This window comes from Micropterus salmoides, unplaced genomic scaffold (genome assembly GCF_014851395.1).
Source record: "Micropterus salmoides isolate LMB-PRFRI ecotype aquatic unplaced genomic scaffold, ASM1485139v1 Ms_hic_scaffold_10, whole genome shotgun sequence".
NCBI classification, from domain to species: Eukaryota; Metazoa; Chordata; class Actinopteri; order Centrarchiformes; family Centrarchidae; genus Micropterus; species Micropterus salmoides.
The window spans coordinates 27320919-27338851 of record NW_024040041.1 but is presented as its reverse complement, the minus strand read 5'-3'; the positions used below and the strand labels follow the sequence as shown (position 1 = coordinate 27338851).

At 38.2% G+C, this 17933-nt stretch overlaps 1 protein-coding gene across 1 annotated transcript; it reads right to left on the bottom strand.

The window, feature by feature from the left end:
• limd2 (LIM domain containing 2) lies at window positions 1-12513 on the bottom strand. Its single transcript, XM_038705822.1, has 4 exons — window positions 12320-12513; window positions 3497-3541; window positions 3123-3259; window positions 1-3023 (listed from the first exon to the last, which is right to left on the bottom strand). The coding sequence occupies exons 1-4, from the start codon at window positions 12320-12322 to the stop codon at window positions 2864-2866; spliced, it is 345 nt and encodes a 114-aa protein (XP_038561750.1). The 5' UTR covers window positions 12323-12513; the 3' UTR covers window positions 1-2863.
• Window positions 12514-17933: the final 5420 nt, after the last annotated feature.

Below are 17933 nucleotides of genomic sequence, written 5' to 3'. Positions count from 1 at the left end.
TGCATTAAATCAACACCAGCATTTATTTTTTTCTCCAAAAGCATGTAAAAAAAAAAAATTAAAAGAAAGAAAATGCACAAAATGATTGTGTACATAGGAGTAGAAAGGGGGCTTACTTTTTAAAATGTTACACTTCCATACCACAACTAAGTAAGATAAGGGAGAATAGAGGAGAAAGACTGCATACACAGTCCAAACGTCCTTTTGCTGTAAGGCCACCTCAATCCACAAGTCAAGTCTGTAATACAGAATACATTTTCAAAGATGCATACATTTAAAATGTCTCTGACAACAGCATTGAAAAATAAGTCCACATCAAGTTTAGCACAAAAAGTGGAATGACTCACAGGTTTAACATTTAAAACGTTACACTGCAAGCATTCACCTGAGCCTCTTGGCACCAGTGTAAAATGTACCTTTTCTGCTCTGTTACACTCAGAAGTTGCAATTCACAGATTCAGCAGTTGTACCTTGGCGAACTGCTAACAGAGAATGACAAAGACAGCATTTCTAGATACAAGACGCTTGATTTTAAAGCATTTTCAGGGACCCAGAGGACCATATTCAAATTAAACAATAAATTGTCACACACACACACACACACACACAGTAGAATTATAATTATTTGACATTAAATGTGGAAAAAAAGTGGTTAGATCGGAAAAATGGCTGCTGGTTGAGTGAAGTAATCCTATGTTAAAGAATTGGGCTGTAGAGTAAGCAGGTCTGTTTTTGAAAAGGCATGATCAGGAGATTTCTTTGTATAGATCTGTGCACTCAAGTCTTGTTTGAAAAAGCAGTAAGGTCAGATACTTCTTTCTAAGGCTTCTCTTACGAAAAAAAAAAGTTTTAGTATAACCTTCTATTCTGCACAGTATGCTCAAATTCACAGTAAACTTTCCGTCACAAACAGTTCTTTGTGTCATTCAAGTGTCAGTCAAGTCTCAGCGGTATTCAGACATTTTCTAAAATGAGATATTTAAATGGCTTTAGACTCATTCTTTGTATAGAATGAAATATAGATGTGGAAATCTTGTCTAACTGGGTTAACTTCTTTTAAGGTGAATTGAATAAGATAAAAAGTGTCTGGAGTGCAGTAGCTGCACTGCAGACCAGGCAAGTATTCCAAAACTTTGAAAGAAAGGCTACGTTGAGTTCATGGTCAAGTTATTTATCTTCCTCTCACACTAGACGCTACTGTCACACTTTCCCCAGCAGGGGCTGCTCTGCACTGGGTTTAGCATGCAGCATGCAGGAGCACAACAGGGGACCAACACCAAACCCTCAGACACCTACTGTAAGTTCAATATTAAGAAATAGGTCCATGTGCTAAGATGTATTTAGCGAATAAGGAGATGAGAACAGGAAGGCATTTATCTAAAAAGGAAACCTGTCCACGCTTATCGGATGGGATAGGGTGGGGGTGGGGGTGGGGTTGCAAATAGCCATGGATGTTCAAGACACTGTAATTGGATCTGTCTACGTGCCCTTAAAAAGTTACACGTCCAGTTATACGAACACACTCAAATACAGCAGGGGGAAAAATCATCACAAGACGCCAACAACTATCAAGTGTGACATGACGAAGGAACAAAACTGTGTGATTTCCTGCAAGGCTTAAGCTCTGACCATCAACACCCTCATTGGTGACACAGAAACGTAACTGTAGTAAGGAATTTAACAAAAACGTTTAGAGCTCCTCTTGAAGTGTTTCATACGAAGGAGTGAGGGATGTTGACGAACGAGGCCTCAGTTTCCCTGTGATTATCAACATCTTGTCCGGTGAGCACGTGTGGTCGTTCTGTGCAGGACGGGAGTACAGTGTGACGGGGAATGTTCACTAATCACGAACGACAGCTCTATGTACAGATAGTATACAAAACACAATCTGAGAATTCCATTAAAATTTCCACCATAAAAGCTCAGCGAGGATCAACTTATGCCGTGACATCAATCAAATCCAAACTCAAGTGCTTTTAAAAACTTTCAAAAGTGGTTTGCTATCAATGAAAACTAATAAAACAAATCATTCACAACACCAAAGAGCGATACAGTCAGTCAGAATAAGATAAGGCTATTAAGACCCACTCATCTCAACATGCAAGGATAAGACTCAAAGTGGTCAATAAAAGAACAAACCATGGGATGAGGCGAACAATAATAAAACTAAACACAAAAACACGAGAGGTGAGCTGTTGCTGATGTGCGCAGTTATTTTACAGTACTCTGTACCCTGTTTGTTCCTCAAATATATGAAACCTGACAAACTGACATCAAAGTTACAATACTGAGGACTATTATTTTGATTTGTGTTGTATTGTTAAAAATGAGTGAAACTATGCAATCTTTTTTTGTGGAAATTGACCTGAGTGTATGCTCTACTGCAAAACATTGATGCTCTGTAACCCCTCTGATATGTTTGCCTGAGCATACAGTTTACTTATTTTAAAAAATAAAATAAAATAAAAAGGGTGCAAATCATTAAAAGGAATAAAAAAGAAAAGTGATTATTATTTTTATTAGACTCCCCATATCAGAGAAGGCTTTTGGTCACAATCAACTACCAATTCCAAATAAGAAACTGGAAAATAAAAATTAAAAAATACAGCTATCAATAAAATCAAATCCTAAATATTTTCCCCAAAATTAATTTTTTATGTGGTATGGACTCTGATTTGCCCGTCATTTCCTAGCTGTTTGTGCATGTATCTGTTCTGATGGCATGTAAAAAGCGAGCGAGTGAGTGGGTGATTTAGCAGTGCCCCCAGCCTATGCGGCATGTGTTCATCGTGATGTATTGGAGGTGTTAGGAGAAGGAAAAGGGAGAGGCAGGGCTGGGATGGGACACAGGCAGACATGATTATTATGCTGTCTTTGTTATATTATCTGAGTCCTTGGAGGCCCAGAGCTCTTTGTGCTGTTTGCGTCCGAAGCCCTCGTCGTAGTTGCCTTTGCTCTTGAACAGCTGCTGATAGTGGGGTTTACAGTAAAATTCACCCTGAAGAGCTGCGAAGGTGCCAAGGCTGCAAGGAAGAGAGGAATGGAACCGTTATATACAAACGAAATAGGATTCAGGAGAAGAAAGTAAACACACGGGAAAATAGTAAACTATAAATAATCACCTGAGTTTGGCGTTACAGTGCTTGCAGCAGAAGCATGTTGAATGGAAGACCAGGTTGTTGGCAACCAATCTCTCCATTGGGTAGACCGTCTTGTCACATGATGAACACACTTCCTTTTGGGTCTTAAAGCTGAAAGACTGACCACATAAATATACCGATTTACTACCAGACACACAAACAGGCAGTCATCTAGGCCTTGATCGTTAGTGAGATGAAAGCTAGTATTTACAAGAGACACAAAAATGCAGCAAAGACTTCCTTGGCTCTCCTCTGAGATCAACAGGTGATAACAGTGAAATGGGTCAAGAGTAATGCATGACGAAGAACAAGGAACTATGAATGAGGAAAAAAAGAGACAAACAACGCATACTTACCTTAGATCGCTGGACAGGTTTGTCTTCAGTGGTGTTCCTGGTGTCCTAAATAAGAAAATAAAAACACACATTTAAACAAATATATTCAAATGTGTGTAAAGTTACGTTAACCTCTAAAGTGCAACAACAAATAGTAGGTGAAATAAACAGTAGATATCTGTCGCTTTAGATTACAAGCAACAGAAGAACTCCACAAGGATTTTCACTGTCCTCTTTTTACCTTTACCTGTGTATTATAATTGTCAATCTGATCTCTCTTTCTCTCCCCCTCTTTCTATTTGCTCCATCTGTCTCTTTGCACCCCTGGGAGAGGATCAGGTGCCTTCTGTCTGGTCATGTGAGCTGAGCTGTGGGACGCCCTGCATGGGGCTGCCCTGAACATAGCAGAACAGCTCGGGACCAGCCTTTCTGTTAAGAAACTAAACAGGGCAATATCACATGAAATCTCTTACAAATGGTTGGAGACACCTAGTCTTAAACCTCATAATTACTTCATGGGGTTTTTTTTGTAATGTAATGAAGCATGTCTTTCACTGAACCCTATTATAATGCACGATCGTAGGTTTAGTCTTTCATTCTCTAGCTGTATATTAACATAGGTCACCACATTTCCCAACACGCTGTGGTATTGATGTTTTTGTCCGGTAATTACAGTTTGGTTCATGATGACATGAGGAATTGAAAGACTTCGCCTTAGGCACGCAGAAGGTTAAGAGAGAAAAGCTTGCAGAATCTCAAGCTGGAGGAAGTTACACAGTAGTAAAGGTTGTATATGCCCTCTCGAGAATTACAGCCGGTCTCCAGCAGCAACAAGCGAGGCCTCATCTTTAAGCAGGGCTAACAGGTAGTTCAAGCGGATAACGAACAGACAGAGAGACATTCAGACGTGTAGAGAGTAACTGCCATGGAAAAGCCAGTGTGCAGGGAAGAAGGGCAGCCTCTGTTTTGTTACTTTGCTAAAACCCTGTTATGTAAGGCAGTTTGGCTGGAGCTGGAGGAAGTTGTGGAGGTTGTGGGGTTCAGGGGCAAAGAGAAGGAAATCTTTGGCATCAGAAGCAACTGCTGATTTTCATTTTTGCAGGTCTATTACTATTTCACCTGATAAATGCCCTGCTGTATAGGCAAAGAGTCCACCACAGTGATAAAAGTGACAGCATGAAGTACGTGCATCCATCTTCCTCATAAAAATGTTGTCCTGCTGATGTGACATCAAAGTTCTGTTTAACTGACCAATGATTAAAGTATGTTGCACTTACAAAATCTGCAAGAAACTGAAGATGGCTGAAATGCCATCTGGAACAAATCTTCTAGCACAGTTTGTGTAATTTTATATCATAATATCTATATATGACATAGTAAATTTCCCAGACCAATCAAATAGAAGCTGATTATAGATAAAATATATAGATGGGAATGAAAGTTTTGACTAGAACATCCAATTAAACACTTTATCAACGTCAACATCCTGTACTGCCATTAACAAGTCATTTTAAATTGTTGACGTCTAAGCAAGGAGAGTATAAAATCCCAGGAGCTCACTGAACATAGCTCCAAACCGAACACAACCACATGTATTAAAGTCATGGTAACAACAGTAAAGGCACTATCCTAATGGTTGACAAATTGGAAAGATGAGAGTAGCCCTAAAAAATCTAAACAGCATGAATGTTGCCTTTGTATTGTAATTTGCATACTATTTTTGATGGCTTTGCCTTAATGCACCACCAAACAACTGAGTAGGAGGAGCAGCAAGGGTGTTGTCTACGCTCATGAGAACCGGATAACATGCTTTTGAAATGCTTGGCTCATTAACAGCAAGGCCATGCAGCTTCCTGTAGATGCAATCAAATCCCAACTGTCTGCCTTCTCTTCTTCCATCCCTGATTCCTCTTGAGCTCAGTAAACACGTTGCTGCTGGCTGGCAGACAGCTCACACTTTGCTGGTTATCTAGCAGGCAGCATGCTAGACCACTTCCTGTCGCTGCAGTACAACTGAAACATGACTTTGATCTTCTCAAAAACACCATTGAAAACTCAAGTTTGAAAGTTCTCACAGTACATTTGCAGAGAAAGTTTACTTCAGTGGGAGGCTGTAAGAGCAGGAAAAACAGGTCAATAAGGGCTTCATTGAGCATATGAAATTATAAAATTAATGTAGCTAAAAAAGGACAACTGATCTGAGTGAAGGCACAGAATTGCTCAGAAATGTTTTATTTGGGGTAAAAAAAAATGCAGCAAGATTACCATGTTAGGGGATAGGCATGCATTCCAAACACACACACACACACACTAAGACATCCCGAAAGACATCAGATTAGCTTGTGTGCCATCTTGTCTTCTTTTGCCTTATATGTACATGAGTCTGAAATGCCATCAAACAGCTTGAATGTCAATGTGGCAGGAAGCTGTTGTGACACGGCTGTGTATCTCTGTCAGCAGCAGCTAAAGTCCTAACTGACTTTCATCCAAATAAATGACTGCTAACGACCTCTTGTTCTGTATGAATGCTTTAGCTGCAAAGTGAATAAAACTACAAGAGAGAATTAGGATCTTTGTTCAGAAGCATATAACTCTCAAATGAGCTCAAGAGTCCTCCTGGCTAATAAAAGAGACAATGGATAACCAAACACATGAAGGGGCGGGAAATGAATGTGAACATAGATTAAGAAGTTGGTATTGTAGTGTAATTAATTGGCTCTGCTATGCACACAGTAACTAAAGCAATTTGACAGACCAGTGTGAGAAACTACAGCCAGCTGGAGAAGTTGTATCTTACCAAACAAAGACTACTTTCACACAAGTGGTGAAATCTCCCCTCACGCCATAATCAAGCAGAGGGTTAGGTGAAAAAAATTCAACACCACTCTTGGTCTCTGTATGTTCAAAATGAAGCTACAGCCAGCAGATGGTTAGCTTAGCTTAGCATGAAGACTGGAATATGTGGCACATAACCTCTCCTAAAACGATAATCATTTGTACCCTTCTGGTTTCGTACAGATTAAACAAAGTCATTAGTGAGCTTAGAAATGCTGTTATTGTTGATTTTGTTACGCTTTGACAGAACCAGTTTTTATGCTAAACCGGCAGCTGACTGTAGCTACATCTTTACTATAGAGACAGCAAAAAAGATAAGGTAATGGGCTGCTTGTCTCTTCATCTGCACACTGAAGGACACATTTGGGTTTAACCTTTTGTGTTGAGGACCCTCTAAAAAACAAACATCCAAAGCATTACTGTCCCAAATCCCACTGTCTTTTCCCCTGAGGCCACAGACCACCCATTTCACAGGCGAGTTAAATGACCCCCAAGTCTGTCCTTAATCTTTCAAAATCAGGAAAAACAGTAATAGGACGAGAATTTGAGGGTGTAGTTTAGACAGCACGCAACCTCAAAATAACGTGTGCAAGTGGCTAACCAAAACTACAAACCAGACCCCTCTTGTCCAAATCTCAAGTGTTTACAAGAGCTATCTACGGACGTAATTCACAACAACTCTAAAATAATATTATGAGGGTGAAAGGTCAGCGTGTTTAAAAAGGGTTCAAAAGTTTAAATGGTTCTAGTGCCGATGGACACAAAACAATTAGACAAACTTCCTCTGCCTCACACTTGATAATCACTGAATATGCACTGTGGTGCACGATTAACCACAACAGACCCCTAGAAGGGAAGGAAGGTGCTGTGTTAACAAACGTCTTATGTCATTAATCTAAAACAAGGTTTGCAACCTCACTCATGCCTTATTTTTAGAAATGTGATCATTGTTTAATCATTTGGGAGTATAAAACAGCACAAATGTTAAGAACCTTATCCCTCAAACACTACGAAACAGTGTTAATATGTCCATCTAACAGTTTGACTTTAATCCAAATCATGACAAACAACATTTTCTAGTCCAGCAACATAAACCAGCTGTTTAATATTTCTTGTTGTATATGGCACTCTCTGGAGCTGCAAGTCATGACACTGATCCAACAACTAAAAGCTGCTGCAGGGAAGATATGTAGGCTCCTCTTGACAGCAGTCTCCCATCAATAACTCTGAACATTAAGAAACCAAGACAAGTTATGTGGACAAGATGTCTGGGAAGAAAAAAACCCAAGTCAAACTCAAGATGGGTATGGGGTTAATAAAAACCATACAGTGATGGAAAAGCAAATATTTGCTGAACATGAGGTTTTGACACTTGACTAGCTGGGGAACTGATGAAAGTAGGATGAAACAGCCTGATCCTTCCGAGTACAGATGGCGGTTCAGTTCACCAGTCTGCAGAGTAATCACATCTGGGAGCGTGCTATGCTTACATTTGGTCAGCCACTACTTCTCTTCCCCTTTTCAGCTTCCTGTATGCAACGAGAAAGTGACGGGGCAGTTTTCTCAGTCTGAAGGCCCGAGGCATCGAAAGTCTTTATGTCTCCTTAGTCAGCTGAGAGACACTTGTTTTGTTCACTTTTCACTCTTTCGCTTTACTTCCTGTCTGTGAAGGCTGTAAACGACCATATAAGGACCTTTTAAGGATGTATTTAAATATGGGGCTACGTTGCTGTAGCATGACAAGTGCTTAAAAGTTGCTTAACTTGAAAGTAGAAAAAAAAGGGGCCGCAACTACAGATTATTTCCATTATCTATTAATGCACCTATTGTTTTTCTTTTAAGTAATTGACTAATAATTTTGTCTATTAAACGTTAGAAAAAACTCAACGTGATGTCTTCAAATGTGCAATGTTTTGTCTGATCAACAATATAAAACCAAAAGTTATTAATTTACATTGATACAGAACAGAGAAAAGCAGCAAAGTCCTCACATTGGAAAAGCTGGAACGAGGTAATGTTTGACATTTTTGGGTGAAAGATTACTTAAAGGATTAACCGATTATCAAAATAGTTGCCAGTTATTTTTTCTGTTGACCCACTAATGGATTAATGGCCTAATCAAGTGTTCTTTTTCTTTGCTGTTTAATTGATTCAAGGGAGAACTAGAGCCTTTCGTAAGTAAAGGAAACAAAAAAGGAAACAAGAACCACTCATTTTGCACGAATCATTTCTGAGAGGCAGGCTGCCCTTTCAGATAAAGAAAGTGATACTGATTGTTCATTTGTAATTAGTAGTCAGCAACTTTTGCTTCCAGAACCTTAAGTTCTGCTCTGTCTATGTCTAACTATACTGAAAAAGCCCTGAGTCTTTCCTTTTGTTTCTTCTTTGAAGAAGCCACCTGAGGGCAAAAACTACTTGAGTCATCTGATCATTTGTGACAGAGATCTGTCTAGTGCCAAACTAAAACAATGTCCTGTACAATTTTCAATTCATAAATCAGATACCAATAATAAAGTGAGAAAGCCAAATAGAAGATCTGTTCTTAAAGGAAAATGTGTAGGACATCTCTGATTTTTGCCCAGTGACCCTAAATCAAAAAGATGTTGAGATCTGTGATGTCCATAAAACTAATGATTGCTGCAGGTACGCTGCAGCAGCTGGTCTGTTTAGGTTTTCTTCTTAAAATTGCAAAGGACAAAACCAGCGATGACCTTTGAAATAATGTGTTGTTGTGGGCCTGAGGTGACGTGACTTAACGAGAGGCCTCTGCCTTTTGCAACTCGCTAAGGTTAGAAAAGAAACAGCCTCAAGTGCTTCGACTGATTAGATACTATCACAGACTGAAGAAGAGGGTAACACCTCAAAAACAAATTCTCATCCAGGACTGGAATTCAGCATAACATGCCCCATCCAGCCCACAAAAAAGAAATCTCACATGCAAATATCAGCTCTGTGACCACAGATCATTGCCATCACACACTGAAGGCTCCTTAACTGCAGACTGCGATGCTGTCAACCGGGACAAGGAAGGCTAAAGTACGGGAGGGTGAAAGCTTTAGACTTCCCTCGCCCAATAAAGACGTTTTAAGTTGTCATTTCCAAAGATTAAAAACGTAGATAAGTTCCAGTGAGTATATTCCCACAGAACTCTGCAGATTTAAAACGTGACTCCTCATATGTCTACTGTTGACTAATAATACTGAGGGAAACTCTGCACGTACAGTGTTTCTGCCCTAAGGTCTTTTTTCAAACCAGATAACCTACATTATATCAGCACTGACAGCTGAAAGAGATATGAGTGCATTGTTGTTGTTTAGTCAATTATATTGAGAATCTTAAAGCTTAATTTCGGTATTTTTAAACGTTCTGAAATCTCTTGAGGGGTGAGTTGTTGCAGGAAGAGACAGGTAGAAACGAGAGTCAGAGTTGGAGAGAGGACTTTGTTGTGTCCATAAAGGAACTGCTAGCAAGACTTTATTTCCTAACGTTGCTCCAACACAACAAACTCCTCTCTCTGATGTTACCGGTGTCTTCCTGCAACAACTCGTCTAACCTAAAAGATTTACATGTCAGAAAGCTGCTGTTAGACAGGTAAGTGTAAGGCATTTGGACTGCACCAAGATGAAAAACAAATCATGTAAACATAATAAATAAAGAGCTATTGTTGGCTTTTGACATCTTACCGACAGATTTGTTGCATTATTGGTTGTGCAGCCGACCCACAAATCGTCTGCCTGAGATCTGGTTTTCAGTACACTGAAGTGAACTATGTCAGGAAAATGAAATGAACGAAACAAATCAAAGTGAAAAGAATGTGCTTTCAAAGTCTTGAGCCAGAAAACTTCAATACAGGTTTACAGTCTACATTCAGATTTATAATTTATAATTCCCCCCAAAAAGGAGGCCATTTCTTTTTAAATCAACAGCTGAAAGGTTTATTGAGTGCATGCAAATATGTGCCAAATTGGCAACTTCACATTTGTCTGATGACTGGAAAATAATGAGTTCTTGTGAACTCTTCGCCACAAAAGTGATTTGGCTTGCAAAAACGTGACATTCTGTGGAGGACAACATCATAAAATATAACAGTGACAATACTAGCCATCCACAATAATATTAAAGTCACACTGAGAAACATCTACACCTTTTCCAGGCCTGAAAAAAGGCTTCATGTTGCTTTGTTCACACAACCACCCTACGTCTCATTTTCAAAGCAAACCCTAACACAATAAATGATTGGGAATGAGAAAGAAACAGACAGGTGCAGCTAGTTAAAACTATTACACTGACTATTTTTGCATGCAGCTCTATTGCCTGGACCTGCTGGTGACCCATTTAATACTGTATCTGACAGCAGGAAAACACCCCCCCTTCCCAACATATGTCACTTCTGACATGCCCAACCAATCAGGTTTTTGTTCCGTTAATGGTAATTGTTTGACAGAAGAGCATATGGTCGAACACAATAAATGTTATTAGTCCCAAATGCCGCTTTGTACAATGTACTTTGTCTAAATCCGCATTATTTCTTTTAGGACAAACAAGTCAAATAGCAACAACAGCCTCTCAAATCCAGCCAGAATACTGACGTAAATCAGCCAGCAGGGCAGGGTGTCAGTTTGTGCCGTCAGCTCTGACTGAAATTACAGTCAGGCAACTCGCTGGCGGTGGTAGGAAATGAAAATGGCCCTATACTTTCTAAAGCCTTGTCGCCATATGCCAGGGCTATAATGACAAGACGGTTTGTAAATGTGGTGACACGGGTGGATAAAAAGTGGCTTTACCAGACCACAGAGCAGTTTATCTGCTCGACAACACAGACACAAGCAAGAAATGTGTGTAACAACTTCCACCTGGAGTTTTTAATCTGATTCACAGAGGATTAATCCAGTCACTCATCCATTTGGTATTACTCAGCTGATGGTGGGGAGATCATAAGCTGCAATGAAAATTTATGTTTCCAAAAATGGGGTCCAGGGATACTTGTACAAGGTAGATCGTCCATATCAAGCAGGGTTCAAACCTGGATCGCAGTTTTGAGAAACCTAGCATGTAAAAAGACCTGATGGAGAATTCTGATCACTCTCTGTTGGTACAGAAACGAGTGGCTGAGAGAGGTGATTAGAAACCGGAGTACTGTTATGATCATGTATCTCATGTTACAAACAACATTAAAGCAGGATGTGAACATACTCAGTGAGATCAATAAGGGAACAACATATGATCAGAGGTCGCTTTAAACTTCCCACCTCCATCATAACCGCGTTACTGTCGTCTAACTTATAATAAATAAGGATGTTCTGCTTTTACTTATGTGTTTGTTTAATTCTGTTTGTGGTCTATGGGGTTAAATCACTTGGAAATCCCTATTACAGAGTCCTTCACTTTCTGTAAATACTTTACTACAGACCTTTATATAACACTCAGCAGATTGGAGCTTAGTTACAACACATAGCTTATTTGTAACAACAACAACAAAACTGATTAATCCGTTAAGGCTGCTCAAACAAAACTGAAACATAAAATCACGCCAGGCAATATAAAACCATATATCAATTTACAAATCAGCTGATAGGGAGGGATGTTTAAATTAATCATCCGTTACTCAAATTAGCTGGGGGGGAAATGTATTATTAAGTGGGTTTAAATCACCTCATTGGGTGATATTAATTAGCCAGCAAGCTAGCAGATCAAGAGGCGACAGCTAGCATTTTGAGCAACACGACGGCAGGCGTTTAAATTCTCTTTACATTTAAAAACAAAAACCTCCTCCTCTTCTTCTTCTCGTGTTAACCTGCCTAATTACTGCGGCTTGTACAAAAAACCCGGTTCCTGGTTTGGCTAAACCTTTTAGTAGCGAGTGGACCGACATCATCACCTCACCTCATCTCTCTCTCTCTCTCAAACACACACAAAAAAGAAGCAGAGAGGAGAGCAGCGCAGGGAGGGGGAGGCTGCGGACACACGGTGCAAACAGCCGACACAGAGAGAGACAGAGAAAGCACTCACCATCTGCGCGTCTTGTCTGCGGCACTCCGGCTGATAACGAGGCGGTTTGTTCACTCACTGTCTGGAGGTGGATATTCACGCTCTCATTCACTTTTATGGCAAGCTTTGTTGCAGACGCTGGTGCCGGTGCCTGTGAGTTTCTCTGCCCCTCCGCCGCTTCGCTTCACGTCTCTCGGTTTTCCAACAGAACGGTTTTTTTTTTTTGTTCTCGGCAGGATGTCGCACGCTATTGGTCCGCATCTGCTCCTGACGCGTTCACGGGTTGTCGGACAAGTCACAACTACGAGTTAAACAAGGGATGTCACTGTCGCAGGCAAATTACATACATGTAAAGAGGTTTAAAATGTACGGAAGATACGGAAGAGGATTAGCGCCACATGTGAAAAATGTATTTGAGTTTAAAATCAGAATTCTCAGACGCAAAAAATAGACTATATTTTCATAGAAGTAGCCTAATAGGTTATTCGGTCATTTGCTATACCAGGTTACTAGAAACATGTTTTAGAAACATTGGAACTAGATCAATCTTTGGACAACTTGGATATTAAAATGTTATTCTGTCATTTGCTACAACAGGTTACTAGAAACATGTTTTAGAAACAATGGAACTGGATCAATCTTTGGACAACTTGGATATTAAAATGTTATTCTGTCATTTGCTACAACAGGTTACTAGAAACATGTTTTAGAAACATTGGAACTAGATCAATCTTTGGACAACTTGGATATTAAAATGTTATTCTGTCATTTGCTACAACAGGTTACTAGAAACATGTTTTAGAAACATTGGAACTAGATCAATCTTTGGACAACTTGGATATTAAAATGTTATTCTGTCATTTGCTACAACAGGTTACTAGAAACATGTTTTAGAAACATTGGAACTAGATCAATCTTTGGACAACTTGGATATTAAAATGTTATTCTGTCATTTGCTACAACAGGTTACTAGAAACATGTTTTAGAAACATTGGAACTAGATCAATCTTTGGACAACTTGGATATTAAAATGTTATTCTGTCATTTGCTACAACAGGTTACTAGAAACATATTTTAGAAACACTGAAACTAGATACATTTTTGGACAACTTTAACAGTAAAATGTTATTCTGTCATTTGCTACAACAGGTTACTAGAAACATATTTTAGAAACATTGGAACTAGATCAATCTTTGGACAACTTGGATATTAAAATGTTATTCTGTCATTTGCTACAACAGGTTACTAGAAACATGTTTTAGAAACAATGGAACTGGATCAATCTTTGGACAACTTGGATATTAAAATGTTATTCTGTCATTTGCTACAACAGGTTACTAGAAACATGTTTTAGAAACAATGGAACTGGATCAATCTTTGGACAACTTGGATATTAAAATGTTATTCTGTCATTTGCTACAACAGGTTACTAGAAACATATTTTAGAAACACTGAAACTAGATACATTTTTGGACAACTTTAACAGTAAAATGTTATTCTGTCATTTGCTACAACAGGTTACTAGAAACATATTTTAGAAACATTGGAACTAGATCAATCTTTGGACAACTTGGATATTAAAATGTTATTCTGTCATTTGCTACAACAGGTTACTAGAAACATATTTTAGAAACATTGGAACTAGATCAATCTTTGGACAACTTGGAAATTAAAATGTTATTCTGTCATTTGCTACAACAGGTTACTAGAAACATATTTTAGAAACACTGAAACTAGATACATTTTTGGACAACTTTAACAGTAAAATGTTATTCTGTCATTTGCTACACCAGATGCAAAAAAACGTATTTTCATAATACTAATAGGTTATTCTGTCTGTCTATTTGCTACACCAGGTTTCTAAAAACATGTTCATAAACTATGCACAAAAGTAAGGACATTTGTGTTTGGTATATTATTTCTTTGTTGTAACAATACTTGTTGGCAATAAATCTGTTACCACTGGAAAGTCTGTTTATGTCCCTTTTCAATGTGCCACATTTCTAAGGGACATGTGTGGGATGAGCAGCAGAGCTGAGTATGTGTGTTTTTTTTGCCACTTTGCCAAACCTTCTCTGACAATGCCAAACAGCTTTTCTTTGCTGTTGACTCTGTTTGGTGTTGTTTGGTGGATTGGATGATTGAAGTCTGAAGAAACAAGACATCTTGGCAATTTAACAATTTATTCATTGAACAAACAGGAGCGTCAGTAACGTGTGGAAGAACCATACACAGCCACAACAGTTTGGCACCTCCTCCACATGCTGAGTCAAACACTGCTGTGGGATGGCATCCCATTCTTCACCTGGCATTTGTTGCAAGTATAGAAATAAGAAATAATTATTATAGTAACCTACCAAAATAATTTGGTAGTAATAATCTACCAAACATAAATTTCCTTTCCTTTTATGCGTGGTTTACATTAGAAACATTAAAACATTGATTTCTGGGCAACTTAGAATTCTGACTTTAAACTCAAAACTCAATTAGGCTACATTTTTCACATGTGGCCCCCCTCCACGTGTAATCCTTTTCTGTAAAAATGGACCCTGAGGATAACTGTACCTTTTGTGTTTTGAGTGCTGAAAGTGCTTTTCACTCATTTTATAACTGCTCGCATTAGCATTATCAGCTTCAGAATCAGCTTTATTGCCAGGTAGGTTTACACATACAAGGAACTTGCTATGGTGTCTTCGTTCATAACAATAAACATAACGTATATATAATAATAATAATAAAGAATGTGTGTAACATGCAACCTCTAACATGTACTTCCTGTATATTGATTGCATCTTTTGATTAACTCTTACATCTTCCCTGGGTATTTATCCCATTCCTGCCATATGTGTTAATAGCTCTTGATACTATTTATTGCTGCTCTTTTTAGTATCTATTGTTACTCAAAGAACTCTTACTCTATTGATGCTTGTATGTTGTTCCTGTAAGTTGATTTGTAGAAAAGCATCTGCCAAATGAGTAAATGCAAGTTTGTGAAATGATGTGCAAAATATTTACACCAGATTTACATGTGCAAACATTTACAGTATATAAGGGAGGGTTGGGGGTTGTGAGAGTCAGTTAGTGACAGTCAGTTATTAGTGTTTTTATAGTTGATCATATCTCTCCTGATTGTGTTTATTTTTTATGAACATGTGCTGTTTAATGTCCATGTCTCTACATGTCTATAAGTCAATAAATACGTCACCTCCCTGGGCACTGCCGAAGGAGGCCTTGAGCAAGCCCCTGAACCTCCAACTGCTCATCTCTCCGTGTGTTGCTATGGATCCTGTTTGTGCATGTGTGTGTCTTTCGGCCCTGTGTGTAAATACTAACATAATAATAACAGAGTGAAAACATTGAATTTCCCCTCGCAGGATTAATAAAGTTTATCTTCTTCTTCTTCTTCTTCTTCTTCTTCACTACACTACTATATTATCAACTTAATCATATTTTTAGCTAAAAATAACACAATAAAATGTTTTGTGTATTCATTTTTTACTTTGCTTACTTCAAGCATTTTGTCTTTTTGTTATTTTATTCGGTCTTGATTTTTGCTCCGTACCATATGATTGTTGTCCTGAGTAAATAAAATAAATAATTAAACTGTATGTGCACAGGAGTGTAAGACATAGACAGATCATATTGGAAGTAATAGTTGCCATGTAAAAATGCTTAATTACAAGTAAAACTCCTGCAAATCTTACTTAAGTCAAAGTACAAAAGTAAAACCTCAACTTTTACCTTATAGTCCCAAAGAAGAAATCAGTCTCGTGGAAGAGAGTTCCCAAGTGCTGTACAATTTAAATACAATTTTAAGGTACTTGAGTATTTCTATTTTCTGCTACTTCGTACTTTGTCTCTACTACAAATTTAGGGGAATATATTGTACAATTTACATTACATTTATTTGATAGCTTTGAGGATCAAGAACTTACATGATCAGCTTACAAAATATATCGAAGTATAATAATTATAAACATGATCGAGTGACACTTGATTGTTCACTAGTAATCACAGTTAGGGACTAAAAGTGAACATTCCTCATTTGACATGGAAATGTTTTTAATATCTGCGTTAATAACAATCAAACAAAAACAACAGGTGGAGTTAACGAGTGCATTCAGAATCATGTTCATCACTCCCCTCCAGCGGTTACAGTGAGAAACTGCACCATCACGTTTTGTCATGGCCTATACCTTATACAGTCTATGGGCTACACCAGTCACTCACTAGTACAATAAACCGTTATTCAAGTCAGTATTTACAATTATTTTTTTATTAGTGTTATCATAGTTGATGATATTAACATCAGTATTGACAATAATTCTACGAATGAAGATTTGCTTTAATGATAGTTTTCTGGAGATCTAATTTGTTAAAGCTGTAGCTTCCTGTGTCAAGTAACCTGACACATTGCAAAAGCATGCAGTATCAGACAATAAAAGTCATAAGTAAAGGCTTAAGGGGTAAATAAGGTATAAGAAAAGAAACGTGTTATTGCTTTAGGAAGTTAATATGAGGCCATGCTGTTAGCATGATGTTAACTCTAAACTGCTGGATGTGGTAATTTGAGCCAAAAGACCCAGGGGAAGTTGAGCCAACCATTTTTAAGCATCACCAAAATGATGTGACATTGTGCATTTTAGACCAGAAACCATCATGTCATGCTTCTATAAATGGAAAACAGGCTTCAACTCCTATTGTGAATTTGGACAGAGTAGTGGGAGAGGTACAAAATAGGAAGTCCATTCATCAGGTGGCACGGGACATGATGTATCAACAGGACAGGAAGTGATACATTGATATGAAACAACTAGGAGACATAGCTGCAATGTTTTACTATCTAAGTGAAACTGAATGTTGGGACCTGGCGTTTGAGTTTGCATGATAAAATGACACTGATCCCCATGTGGCTCAACTCGCCTCTCATATGGGGCAAGTTGAGCCAAGAGTCCACTTTTTTTTTTAGAAAGCCATATTTTGAAAACAGTTTATTTTAGATCCAGATTGATTATTCCCAGGGATGCACCACATCCTAAAATATATGCACATATTTTAGTTGGAGACATTACTGTCATGTCCTCGCTTTAAAGACACCTCAAGTAAAAACTGTCTCAACTCACCCCGCTCTCCCTTATAGACTCAACATAATGAGTCTTTAAGGCTTTGGGGTTTGTAGAGTGCTGAATGTTTTTTATCTACCGATTCCTTTCATTTCTGAAAATGAAGACTATAAATATACAATGCTATTAGTTTATATAAAGTTTTTCTTGTCACTGCACCTTCTTATTGGCATCAAAGCAGACATGATAGCATACTACGACTTCTATTAAATCAATTGGTTTCCAATTCTGCACTAAAGCCTGAATTACAGCAGCCCCTGAGCATTTTATGACCATGACAGTGAAGATATTCATAGTACAACAAGCACTCAGTTCTTTCGTGTCTTTCTAAATCTCTTTATTTCATGGCAATCTGTACTTCAAATGGCAGTTTTGTGTTTTAAAGTCAACATGCCTGCTTCTTTGCCTACTGAATTACAAATAAAAGGACAAAATAAAACAAAATTCATTTGATGTACTGCATAATAGACACTTTAAGAAAAAGTATTCGATGTATTTGGTGATTTAGGAAA